General features: G+C 40.2%; 1 protein-coding gene across 8 annotated transcripts in view; it reads right to left on the minus strand.

Annotated features, from left to right (window-relative positions):
* The window catches only part of pard3ab (par-3 family cell polarity regulator alpha, b), a 241418-nt gene that overhangs the window by 32180 nt on the left and 195991 nt on the right, over positions 1 to 13247 (minus strand). The window contains exon 24 of one of the 8 annotated variants that reach the window (XM_084911281.1): positions 3135 to 3157. The exons of the other annotated variants lie outside the window; for them this stretch is intronic. Coding sequence (XP_084767407.1) covers positions 3135 to 3157 — 23 coding nt within the window. The remainder of the gene's footprint in view (positions 1 to 3134; positions 3158 to 13247) is intronic. 8 annotated transcript variants of the gene reach the window in all.

Below are 13247 nucleotides of genomic sequence, written 5' to 3' on the forward strand. Positions count from 1 at the left end.
TTGGGTTTCTGAAAGTAAAATTTGGATAGTTTTTCATTTAAGTCAGAAGAGATGCTGAGCTCACAAGGTTACGGGAGATAGCGACAAGTCAAGGGATGCTAAAAGGATGGCCGAAGGGAAAGAAATATTTATAGATAAGGGCAGACAGTAAGAAGGGGAGCAGAGATAAGACTGAATGACAGCACAAAAGGCAGAGTCCGGTGAGAGCCTTCTGTAAAGACTTCAAAGAGATCAGGGGGGAGAAGAGGAGATGATACGTGGGAAAGTGGGAAGCAGGGATAAAGTGCTGTGGCCATATCCACAACAAGCTAGCTAAATAAAAAACAACAACTTTTTCTTATCACTAAAAGCATTTTTTAGCCGGCCAAACTGCAGACATAGTTTGTGTCGCAGTGCTGAAGAAGACCGAACCCCTGACGGTTGAAGAATTGAATAAGGAAGAACACAGGCGAGGGTGCAGTCTACGTACTGGCATGAAGTGAATGAATCCCTGGAGATCCTGCAACTAGCTGCTGACACAGGCTGGTTTTATAGCAAACCAGGGGGCCATAAATAAGACATTAAGGCTTCGTGGGTGTGTGCTGGGTTTTAGTGTGCCACTTTAAAAGGCCTTTTTGCCATTAGTTGAGTGTCCAAGCTGGTTGGCGTGATAGGCCTACGCGTGCACGCACTTGCAACCGCGGGAGTGACCTCACTATGGCAGCACCGTATTTTAGACGGCCAGACAAGACAACTCATGAGGCCTTGAGGGATCCGCCTGTCTCTAGATCATGATTCCCCTCTTCCTTGCCTGTTGTGCTGTTAATCATATTGTAAGAGCTGGAGTATAATGGTGCATAATGGTGGCCATCTCATCATGGAACAAAGCTCTTCAATCACTTGTAATATATTTTACATTGTATTGTGGAGGCAAGAGATGTTGAATTGATTGTGCATATTAGAACACTTTCTCCTTCATTTATTAATCTCCTGCATTTTCATATCTGCCAGAGTTCCACAAATGAGACTTGAAATGTAATGTATTCTCCATTTCACTCCCCCCATTCTTCATCTTTCCCATCAGCTCTTATTTGTTAAGCTGCCTCCCTCCCTCGGTGTATCAGGAATAGTTGTACTGCTGTAGTGACTGTACTGGAACTATGCCTATTGTGATTCACTGCAGTTGTATTTATACGGCGCAAACTCACAACCATAGTATCGCCTCAGAGCAGCCTTACCAGGACCAAACAGGTGCAATCGGCACCAAATAAACACACTTAGAAATCCATAACATGGGAACTTGTCCTTTACATGTATATTTATATTGTACATGTAGTATATCCTAGGTCAAAGCTTAAACATAAATGACTTTTGAACATATTATCAGGGTTGTATTTCCTCCTTTTTTGGTATTTGCATGAAGTAAAACAGGACGATTACACTGTTTTATTCTTATATTGTACTATATACAGATATTACCGATGTATTAACAACAAACTACTGTGAAATCTTACACTAATACAGCATTTCTTTCTTTGTCAGTTAAATTGGACTTTTGCTGAAATAAACACTGTAATCTAAAAGTTAAATTTAAATATTTTATTCTCAAGTGCTGTACTGATACAGTGTTTCCATTTGCATGTATGTATGCTATGGTTTCTTGTATTAAGGTATACCTAACAATGGGTAACCATGACTACAGCGATTAATCGTATCTGCCCAGCATTTTTTTTTTTCCAGTGTGTATTTTTTATGTTAAATAAAGCAGGATTTTATAGAAAATGCTGAATACAATAATATATTATGAGTAGAAACATAAAAGCAACACTGCAATAGTAACCACACAATTAGCAGTACTATACTGGCATATGTAGCACACAGTACTTTACTGTAAATTCACAGGGAAATTTGTTCTAGTAATTAACTTATAGATTTGTGCAAAATGAGTATTTTTACTGCAGTTGCTGGCCTTTACTACTTAGTTTCACATATTTACATTGCACGTCTATGTACTAGATCAGCAGTCCCCAACCTTTTTTGTGCTACGAACCGATTTAATGTCAGACAATATTTTCACAGACTTTAAGGTGTCGCGGATAAATATAATAAAATAAAATGATACGACCAAGACAAAAACTGTGGTATTTTGTAAATATAATAATAAACGTGAATTCACTGTGTAATTGTGTAACTTTATTAGCAGCGTCCTCCTGAAATGCACCAAGAACATTGAGAGTAACATCCTCCTCCCTGGGCCTTAATGCTCTCTGGTTGCTATGGTAACGTGTGAATATTTCTTTTAAAATAAGGCACACAGCTACAACACTGGAAAAGACCCAGGGAAACTGAGTTAACGCTAAAAACTCTGAAAACCATAAATTTCACACCCGAGCGTCGAAGTCTTGCGGTCCGGTACCAAACGACTCATGGACTGGTCCGTGGACCGGGGGTTGGGAACCGCCGTACTAGATGGACGATTATATGGAAACTAAGAAATATTATCAACACTTCTGAGAATATTCCTATTTTTCTGTTTTTTCTTGTAATGTATTCCTGGGTTTGACCACCTCCTTTAAACATCAATATAGTTAATTACATTAACCACACCTGCCACACTCACAGCTGCATATAAGCTTTTGTTCTAAGCTTGAGGGTCATTAGCTGCACTGGAAGACTTGGGCATCTGATGCTTATCTGATAAAAAACATGAAAAAGGAAACTGCGTAACAAAAAGCTTTTGCAGTATGTGTAACAGTTTTTTTTCACCACTATTCACTACTTAACAGGATGTACTTTTAGACAGCATATTTTCATTTTTACTTTCATAGGAAACTCCAGTCAAATACTGTCTGTATTTGTCATTTCCATGAAGTGTAGCTGCTCACCAGACACTGGATCAAAGTAACTGCACAGACAAACTTGTATTACCCATTCAGGATCAGATGTTTAGAATTTGCCACAAACGACGGGACAATTACTGAAAAGCACTGAATATACAAGTCAGTTTATTACCATTTGCTGTGATTAACCATGATTAACCACCTGCAAATGGCAAATATACTGCATGATCCAGTTCTGGTTTCTGGCAAGAAACTGGTTTGTACTACACTAAGGAATAAGCTAGCTATTAACATATAAATACCATTTGCCATTACCTTCCTCCGTCAGTGTGCGGTCACTGGGTTGTCAAGGTCCACGGAGCGTGCAAAATCCACAAAATTTGACAGGATACAAGGGTTAGTTAATTCCAACATCTGTTTTTTTTTTGAAAAAAAAAAAAAAGAAAAGAAGTAAAATGACAGACGTGCCCTCTTAAAATAGCTCGGGGAACATGATAGGGATACACTCTGGATTAGTGTTAGTGATGGAACATTTACAGCCAAATCTACTGTTTTGGAAGGGGATTAGCACACGAAATCTGGACGTAATTCATATGGCATTAAATGTTAATATACGGAAATACCTGATAAAAATGCATGAGCTTCCTTTTGTCGAGGATTACTTGTCAATTAATGACACAGTGTAGGCCTTAAGTAAGAGACCTATGTATAAAGGAACAAGGGAATGATCAAGACAGAAAAACAGCACATTCAGGTTCAGATTATGGAAATCGCAGCAGGAGCTAATTTTTTTTACAGTTTCAAAACCAAGTTTTGAGTGTTTCTGCTGTAATTGGAAAGTGTATATTTGATCTATTTAACAAATCGGTGGCACCTCAAAAAACACAATAACACAACGACTTTGAGGTCACATCCTGCAAGATAGAAGCAGAACAGCAGCATACAACAAAATGATTTTGATAATCCGAAGAGCAAATCATACTTAGGCTTCCCTTGCAAGACTAAACTACTGTATTAGCTTGATTAAAGGGGGACGCACATAACCCTGGAAATGTTTCATTTCCTCAAAAGGCACAACTGTTGAGTCAAATGCTGTTGAAACAGGCAAGCGAGGGAGAGAGACAGCTTCTGCCCATGTGGTTGTCATCACTGCTTCCGACGTACAGCCACGGAAATCAGATCCACTGAGAGGGGAAGCTCAGGGCAGCCCGAGCCTCAGTGCACTAAGTGCTGGCTTTGCTGCCACAGGAGCACCCCTCATGAGACAGATCGTTTACCCCACATTCTTCCTCACCCACTCATGAATATGTATATCTATACCGATGCAGAGAAAGGCATGGAACAGCACATAGCCTCTTCCACGCTTTTCTTTACGAGTGAAAACAAAGAAACAATACTGGCCTTTTACCAGTTTGAGATTTTCTAAACTAAATAATTATGAGAACCGCTCTCCTGTGTCCTGCTGATATATTCCTTAAATAAGACACCAGACCTCCTGCTCATTAAACTGTAACACGCACACCGACATATACACAACGTGTCAAACCCGCCAAAGTGACAGATGTGACAAAGCAGAGAAAAATCCCTTCTTGATGCAGCGATCTGCCATTACAACTTGTTCACCGACAACTGCACGCAGACAGTGAGTGATGAACTGAAATCTCCAATCAATGCAAATCTACATAATAGATTCCAAATAGTCAATAAAGCCTCAGATGTGTGACCAAACTGCCCCGCTACTGCACAATCTAACCCAATCAAGGCACGCCACTGAGGACATGCTGATATAGGGCATTTAATTAGAACTAAACTAAAATAAAAAATGTATTTAACTGCATACGATGAAGAGAAACGGGTCTTCGCTGTGATTGGTTAAATTGATTGGCTGGTAAGTGAAATGAGTAAGAGAGAGTGTGCGCTGCTGTGACATAAATCTAGTGTTAAAAGGATATTCGCGGGGACTGCGGCGCATATTGATTAGACATTATTTGTACTAACGGGCCTGAGGGGAGGGGAGATGGGGGTAGGAGTGGATGTGCTGGCAATCCATTATCTAAAGGGGGGAGAGAAAGACGCTGGCAGGGATCAATAGGTCTCGCACGGGTCTGGCTGCGACTACGCTCTTCCTGTTTTAAGTTCCACTAAGACACAACAAGGGGGGGAAAAAAATCACTTACAGTAGTATGACTAGTAGAGTAATGGTCCTAGGCTGGCTGGCTTATGACCCCTTAGAACGAAGCTATGAGCCGTAATCGCTAAGATTTCCGTCCCCAATTATTCTTTATTTGGCTAATCTTAAGGGCCTCGAGAGGGACCACTCGTCTGTATTTTACAAGAAAAAGCAGTAGAAATGTTTCTTTGCTTTCCAACTTTATGAATCTTTTAAAACTGAATTAAAAAAAAAACTTACTGGAAATATGGAAAATCCTTTTATTTTAAAAAAAGACTCACAACCAATAGAGAAATATATTAAGAAATACTGACATGGCTCATCAAGGGAGACTGGAAAAGAAGTTTCCCTTCTTCCCCAAGCAACAAAGCTGTCAACACGTCATAGATTCCTCCTTCTCTTCCACTAAACTATCTCTCCCTTCCTTTCTTAATGTTTCTGGAGGCCTCTGGGACTTTTTTTTTTCTTTTTTAAAAAGCATTGCTCAATTTCTTATCCTCACATTCTCCCTCTTTAACCCACGAGAACGAAAGGCGAGTAGTTTTGGAACCAGCGGTCTGTCGGGGCAGAGGGCCACTGCTTGCAGATGTCTGCTTCTTGTCAGAAGTCTTTAAGTGGACAGTACATGGAATAGGATATGTGGAGAAAGAGGGGAGGTTGTGGCCTGACGTCTTGAAAATATCAGGTAAATGAGGACTAATTGAGATCCCTTTAATCTAGAATGTTTCCCCTGTGTGTGTGATTTAAGGTGATTTGAGAACCCAATTACCAATCAAAGAAGAGGCGTCTTGGCGTGAGCCTCCCCTGTCATCATGTAGTCATTACACATTAACAAGGACAATAATTTAACTCGAGTCTTGCTTGTGTGAGGACAAAGACAAATTAATGAGGAATCAAAAGGATCTTTCTGTCAATCTGGTCATCTGCTCAAATGTTAAACACACAAAAGTGTCTTATGGCAGTGAGGCTCCTCTTCAGCCCATCTATCATGTGAAAACAGACCATCTGACTGACATCACAGTAGGGCGGTGTGGTGAAACTAAAAACATGGTTTCAATCACGGGCGGTACAGTTTCACTTATTTCACCACAGATTTTTAAATAAAGTTAATGTGGTTTTAATCCAAGTACACAATAGTGTGGACGGACATTTTTCTGTGATTTATCTTCTTTGAGTTTGCTTAGAGTGGCTTTTCTCAGAACATCAGTAAATAATTAATTTGCAACTCAGTTTGGCTACATTACATCTTTAGTAGTTGTATTTTCTTTTTGCTTTGCCGAGCCACAGTTTGAGAGTTGCATGCAGATGTTATGGAAACTTGCCATTAGATGGTCAGTGTTCAGTCCAAAGAAGAAGAACAAAGCAAACTGAGAACAAAGTTTACTCCCACGTCAGCAAATGTCTGAGCTAACTAGCTATCGAGGCGTCCATGCTAGGTAAGATACCCACATGGTGTTAACTGCTTTCTAGCACTACTGGTGACTAAAAACAGCACTGGATCACTTTCACTGTCATACTGAACAGAAGTGTATTTCTCAGATCCCAAAGTGAATATCAAAATGAATTCAAGTGGAATTATATGAGAATATGGTTACTTACAGACATTAAATAAAAAGGGGATTTAATACATTTTTTTAACAACTCTAATTCTACCGTGGACTCAAAGCTGACCAAACACAACCCCTATTTTTAGAGCCAACATCAAAACATATTAAATTCTTCTTGACCCAAATCAACATCCTATGGAAGCCCGTTTCCAGCACTAAAAAAAAAAAAAAGGGATCCATAACTCAAAATTTCGAGTTATTTTCTCAAAATTTCGAGTTAATATGTCGAAATTTCGAGAAAGTAACTCGAAATTTCGATTTATTAACTCAAAATTTTGAGAAAAGCAACCCGAAATTTCGAGTTAGCGTTGCCAATCAGTAATCTACGTGAATGACGTCATTTCCTTGTTACCCGGAAGCTGAAGCCCTCAGCTACAAATGCTACAGCTAAGCTACCGGTATTACATCCAGTCGTGAATGCACAGATTGCTGAGTGTTTTCAGCCTGGCTTCACAAATGATGAAATCCCTGTGTTATTAGCTGAATCACATGGTGTTACTATCAGCAAACGTACTCGCGAAAGCGCCAATTTGTTGGGATCCGTTTTTGAGTGCGCGTTCTCTGCGCCTTCTGCTTCCGGGTAACAAGAAAGCGATCTCATTCACGTATATTTTTGATTGGCAGAGCTAACTCGAAATTTTGAGTTATGGATACTAGCTTTTTTGTTTTTATTTAGTGGCGGAAACGGGCTTCCATAACATCCTCACCCAACCATGTAGATCGTAAGAAAATAAGCAACATACATGGAAAGTGAACTCGGTGACTTTCCACGTGCCTGGTGTCTTAACAGAGAAGCCAAGTTTATCGGAGATTTGCAAAAACACGGAAGCATAAAGGAAGGATTTTGTTTGGCAAATCATTTGCAGCAGTCTCGAGTCATTTCTCTGGTGTCATAAAAGGACGACACATTGAATCTTTTATCCCGATGACAAAGTGCAGATACACACTTTGCTACTGAGACTTTGGTAATTAGTCTAATGACTTTTCCTCTTTTTCCCACCACCAATAAAATCATTGCATCTAATTAAATAAACAAAAAAGCCCTATAGTTGTGTGTGTGATTGTGTGCGTGGAAAGGGGCCAAAGATAATTACATTGAAGTCGCTGAAACAGGGGGTCTCTTAATCCCAAATGCAGTTACACTTATTAAAGCAGAGAGGAGAGAGGGGGCTGCAAACAACAGCAGCCCGATGCAGTTCAAAAGAAGATTTATTTTATTGGCAACATCGTATTCTCCCAACAATCTTATGAATTTGAATAAATGTCTATTTTTGTTGGGCTAAGATAGTCCACGAAAATGCACTAAATACTCATATCTATTTTTATATTTATTTATTTATTTTTAATGAACTGCACCACAGTAACCTGGATCAACAGCAGTCAAATGTCAGGTGATTGATTGTTTGGCTTAACTTGATACTAGACTTCTAAAATGAAGTCATAATGGACGTCACTATCTTAGCTTTGGAGTCAGAAGTGATCATATTTAATTTCTTAGTTTTTTTTTTTTTTTTTTATACATGTAACCATAGAAAGTTGTTGCTAGGCAGGTCTGTAGACTGGGTGTCACACACAATATGCTCCAAAAGGACCCAAACACAACTTTAGGGCTAAATATAGTTGAAATGGGCGACTTACAAAAAACAACAGAAACAAAGCTGCGGATGCCCAAACCACATTTTGTCCTGCGTTGTAACGATGATTATTTGTACTTTATAGTTGGTCATGTCAACATGTCAACATTTTTTTTTTTTTAAAAATGGCCATTTGAGGAACTGCTCTGTTTTTCTTCTTGAAACCAAAACATCCTCATTTAAATAAGATATTTCTGTCATTCTTTTGACTGAAAATTGCTGGAATTTAGATCAAACTGAATACTAATACAGTGGATAGTTTTTCCTAATTTGGATGTTCTGTTCTTTTCCCCTACATAACAGAAAAAGTACCACACAATTTTCCACTCTCCCTCCTCTCTAGGTTTTCCTCCAGTCCTTTCTTGACCACCCCCGACCTCATCATCTCCTTTCCTTTCCCACTCCCTCTCAGCATCCCTGCCTTCCTCCTCTAAATAAAAAACAGTCGTTGTGATGCAGGCTGCAGCTCCTGCTGGTTGAGCTCTGCTGACAGCTTTGGAGGAACGCCCTCTATTTTCTGCCCTCCGTGTGGGAAACCTGAGGCCTCAGCACTGTGGGCAGCACGCTGAGCTGAAGACAAGCCGGGGAGGCCTGATGTCCATTTCCTGAAATTACACACTCATACCCAACCGCACACATCTAGATTGACATTTACTTATGCACCCATAGAGCTGCAGCGAATCAGAGACTGAAATGACTCAGATGGACAGCCTTTATATCGCCATAATGTCATGGGTAAAACACTTGTACTGCACTTCTTAGAGAAGAGCAAAGAGAAGACAGACAGGAGGATGATGATCAACAACAGCCTGGCGTCAGGTCATATGTGAATGAAACAGTGGATAAGCAACTGGGCTCCCCAGAACTCTTTGTGAGTAAATAGTATATTTTCTGAAAATTGCATACACAGCAGTTTATCAACACACAGATGACATGAGTGTGTCTGTCTGCTTTTGTTGAGACACTATCTTAATGCATCGCACGTTTCCAAGGGTCTCGCAAGGTGCAAAGTCACTCATCATCAGTGAGCTCACGTTTATCTTTCCAAGCAGCACACGTGCAACTCGTGTATGATGAAAGCCAGGTGCAAAACATTAAGCTCTCTTAGTGAAAACAGTCTCTATTATTATCAATGTCTGCTTTTGGCTAAGAAACGGTATCAAGTTTAAAAAACCATAAATCATCATACTTCATCAGATGAAGGAAAAACACTCTTAATAAGCCCTGCTCGTCTGTAAGATTTCCTATTATGGTCTAACGTTGTAACAGAACGAGAGATTTATTTTGGATTTATTACGAGTAGTGAAAATATCCACTTATGTGGTGCAGATTTCGATAATTCATCTGCAAACTATATGAAAAACGCATTTGAAATCTTTCAGCACACGCAGCATCCCGACGGCACAAGGAATCTGCCAAAGACCAGCTCATCCTGTCCAGTCCTGATATAGTTTTTGATAAAAAATGATGTGTTGGTTGAATGAAAACCAAGCCTGTACGATTCCCACTTTTCAAATGTTCAGGTCAGGCAATCAAAGCATAAGTTTTCATGTCTCCTGAGGCTAAACACAATCCAGCAGTTCACATGGCAGGTGACTCCCAGCCGAGGACAGAGCTCTGCTTCTCTGCTGTTTTGCTTCGTAGCTGCGCATCACATGAGACAAGAAGCCTCCAGGCGGGCGTCGTATCTAACCATCAGAAAATGAATACAGGCCAAAACCCTTTGTAGAAGTTCACATCCAGAGCAACATTATGAGACGGAGAGGCACGACACAGGGCCCTAATGGCTACATCATCACACAAATAAAGGATTCTTATAACGAAAGCTCTGTTTGACACCCCACAGGCATAAAGAGAGCACGCATGCACACATAAAAACAGTTTCCCTGCTGCATCAAAATCTCTCCCCATTTCTCTTTTTCCCCTTACCAGACTAGAGATTACATTATCTATGAGGGCCTAACAGACACCCCATGCTGTGCTTGCTGCTGCTATAAAAGCAGTGCTTTTCACATGGAGCGCTTTGCTATCACTAATGATTAACCAGAACTTGGACAGCACAGTTATTCTCCCAACACTTCAAAGATGAGATGCAAAGACGATTCAATTGCTTTAATAGGCCCCGGGCCGAAACGGCACAGAGAATGCACACTTCAACCCATCTTTAAATGTCATAGGCCATTTAAAGATGAGAGCCCTGATGTAATTTTTATGTGGTGCAAGAACAAGTCTTGTTGAGAAGGGAGTGCGGGTGTAAGAGCTGTGGACGTGCTGGACAAAATGTAGAAAAGATCGAAGGCATGAGTGCGTGTTTTCTGGTAATGAGCTGCAGCAGAAGAAGAAGAAGAAGAAGAAGACAGGCGCAGAATGAAATCAAAAACCAGTCACGCTTTGCTTTTTCCAAGGAAGGATAATCGTAAATATCTTTATCTCAAAGAGGACACTATGCTCCCGACGGCGTGATGAAAAAGTTTCCTCTGATGCCTTGTGGTCTGTCGTGTGCATATTTGTGTGTTTTTTCATTTCCCCAGTCTTTCCTGCTGACTCTGATCTAATAATCGCGGAGTTGAGAAGTGATGCATCTCCAACAGCGGTGCAGCTGTAAGCAGAGGCACTCTGGAGTCCTCTGCGTACGCATGCAAACTGCAAAGCTTGAAAAGTTTGAGTAGCTTCACTTTCTCTTTAACTTCCCAACCTCCTGCTGCTCCAGGTATTTTGTAAGAAAAGAAACAAAAGCGACAATGTTTGACACCAGAGAGGAGAGCAGCAAGATGAAGCATAAATACATTAATACTGAATGCCATATGCTGTTGGGGAGTAAGCATCTGAATAGGGGATGAGCATGAGAAGGTCTAAAGAGAGGAGGAACGGGAGCGTGAAAATTTCCGAGGATGTTGCAACATGCTGTAACTCCCAGCAAACTCAGCCGGTACATCCCTAATGGCTCAACTGTTTCGTTGTCAAACAACTCCTCGCGACCCCCTCCTTCCTCTCTTTCTTTACAACCAAAGTCCCCACTTACACGGTCCCACATTGTTGTTGTACATCTACCTACATGCCGTGTGCCATTTGTAATGAGGTCATCAGGTTGCAAGATGGGAGCACTTTAACGTCCGCGGTCATTTTGAAGAAGGAATTATGAAAAGGAAAATGTGAAATCCATGACTGAGCTACTTGAAAGTTGATCTCGACCATATATCTGCGCTGCTGGGATTAGCGTGTACTGAAGACCGACTGACATAGGCGTTTATGGTTTAGAGGAAGGGGAGGGAGGCTTAAGAGGGAACAGGCTGTTCTAATGAAAACCAGCAGGCTCTCAGGATCTGCTGTCATGTAAATCAAAATAAAAAATGGAAAAAACAGGGACAACCCAGGTAGAGTCTACCCAATGGCACATATTTGAATAACTGGTCATTTTAGGTCCCGTCTTTCTAGCGAGTGCATGCACACATTTGCATTAACTTGCAAAAACTTGCAAGTGACCTACTCTGCTAGTTTGACATACCTGCTACTATTAGACGAACACAGTCCATCCTGCGTTTATATGTTCCACATCTGTCCACCCAGTACGCACATGTGTTTGTGTGATTCCATTATTTAGAGATGAGTCTTAAATCAAAACTCTAATTAGGTAATACATAACCCACCTGCAAAGGATTTCCCAGTGTGGTCCAGTTTAGGATTGATTAATGCATGATAGGGGTTGGTGCTCCAGGGGGAATGTAATGGTAGTCCTGAAGAGTCTTTCAACTAAGATTTATTACCCTCTTCTTTATTATCATGATTTGAATAAATTATTAATTTTTAATGGGGGCAATTTTTTCGATTGTTCTAGTAGTCAAGTAGTATATGTAATTACAAAGCTGACATGTAATAACATCTCCAGTTTGATTCCATTCATGAAAATTATAAATTATTCTGTTATGCTTTCACATCTCAAAGAAAATGAATAATTTACAAGAGCACAAAGGAAACATCTTTTAACTGCTTGTTTTGTCCATTCAGCGGTCCCAAAGAGATTTCATTTACACAGATTTTCTCTTATGCAACTAATGATTCTTTGTTAAACACAAACACTGTAGTTCAGTTAACAAAAAAATGAAATAAAATGCTGTAAATAAGTCCACCAAAGTTATTGTATGATGCCTGCAAATTAAACACCTGCATACACACACACACACACAGGGACACGGGGAGTTGCATGCAGACAGCTAAGTGATACAAAGTGCCATCCATGACACAAAATGTGGGTCAACAGCCTTTTAGGCTCAGACCAGACTCTGAATCCCGCTCTTGTGCTAAAACGCAGATGGTCAAGAGTTCCCCACTTACACCTCTGCTTTGCCCGTCTACTCGTGCTCCCACTGTGACAGACTGCATTCCATTCACAGTGGGAAATAAAGCAGAATATGTCGCGCGGGCAGCACACCATTACCGCCACACTAATGCGCAACATACTGTCAGAGATGGCTCAGCTGCAGTTAAGCGCTTTTGAGTGCTATTAGAAATGTTGGCAAATTCCTTGATCTGATGAATATTAAATACCTTAAGTGGATTTTGCAGAGACATTTGTGACATTAATGGCTTCACTGCTTCCAGGTTTTGTGACGAGTCGTGCCTTTAAGTTGACAGTTTAAATTTTTATTCTTGCTTAAAGAAAACTGTTGGGAGTGAATGAAAAACATTTTTCTTTCTAACCTTTGAACTGAATGAATAATAATACCCCCCCCCCAAAAAAAAAAGACACAAAAAGAAATACAGAGAGAATCTTAGTAACAAAACACACAGGGATGCTAATCGTGCTAAATAATTGATCTGACCCAGTAAAAGCTTAAATGTAAAAACCTTTTTCAGATTTTTGGAAATATGGTGAGAACAGTTTTATTTTTATGAGAGACTTACTTCTTTAACTTCCTCCCTGGGGTGTTGATAAAAACAATTATTCAACTTGCCTGGTCGAAGAACTCTTCTCGTTGTAATAGTCACAAAGTTTTGCAATGCGACTTTGTGGTGTCGA

Source organism: Perissodus microlepis, chromosome 18 (assembly GCF_051167445.1).
Source record: "Perissodus microlepis isolate ML-2025 ecotype Zambia chromosome 18, ASM5116744v1, whole genome shotgun sequence".
Taxonomy (NCBI): Eukaryota; Metazoa; Chordata; class Actinopteri; order Cichliformes; family Cichlidae; genus Perissodus; species Perissodus microlepis.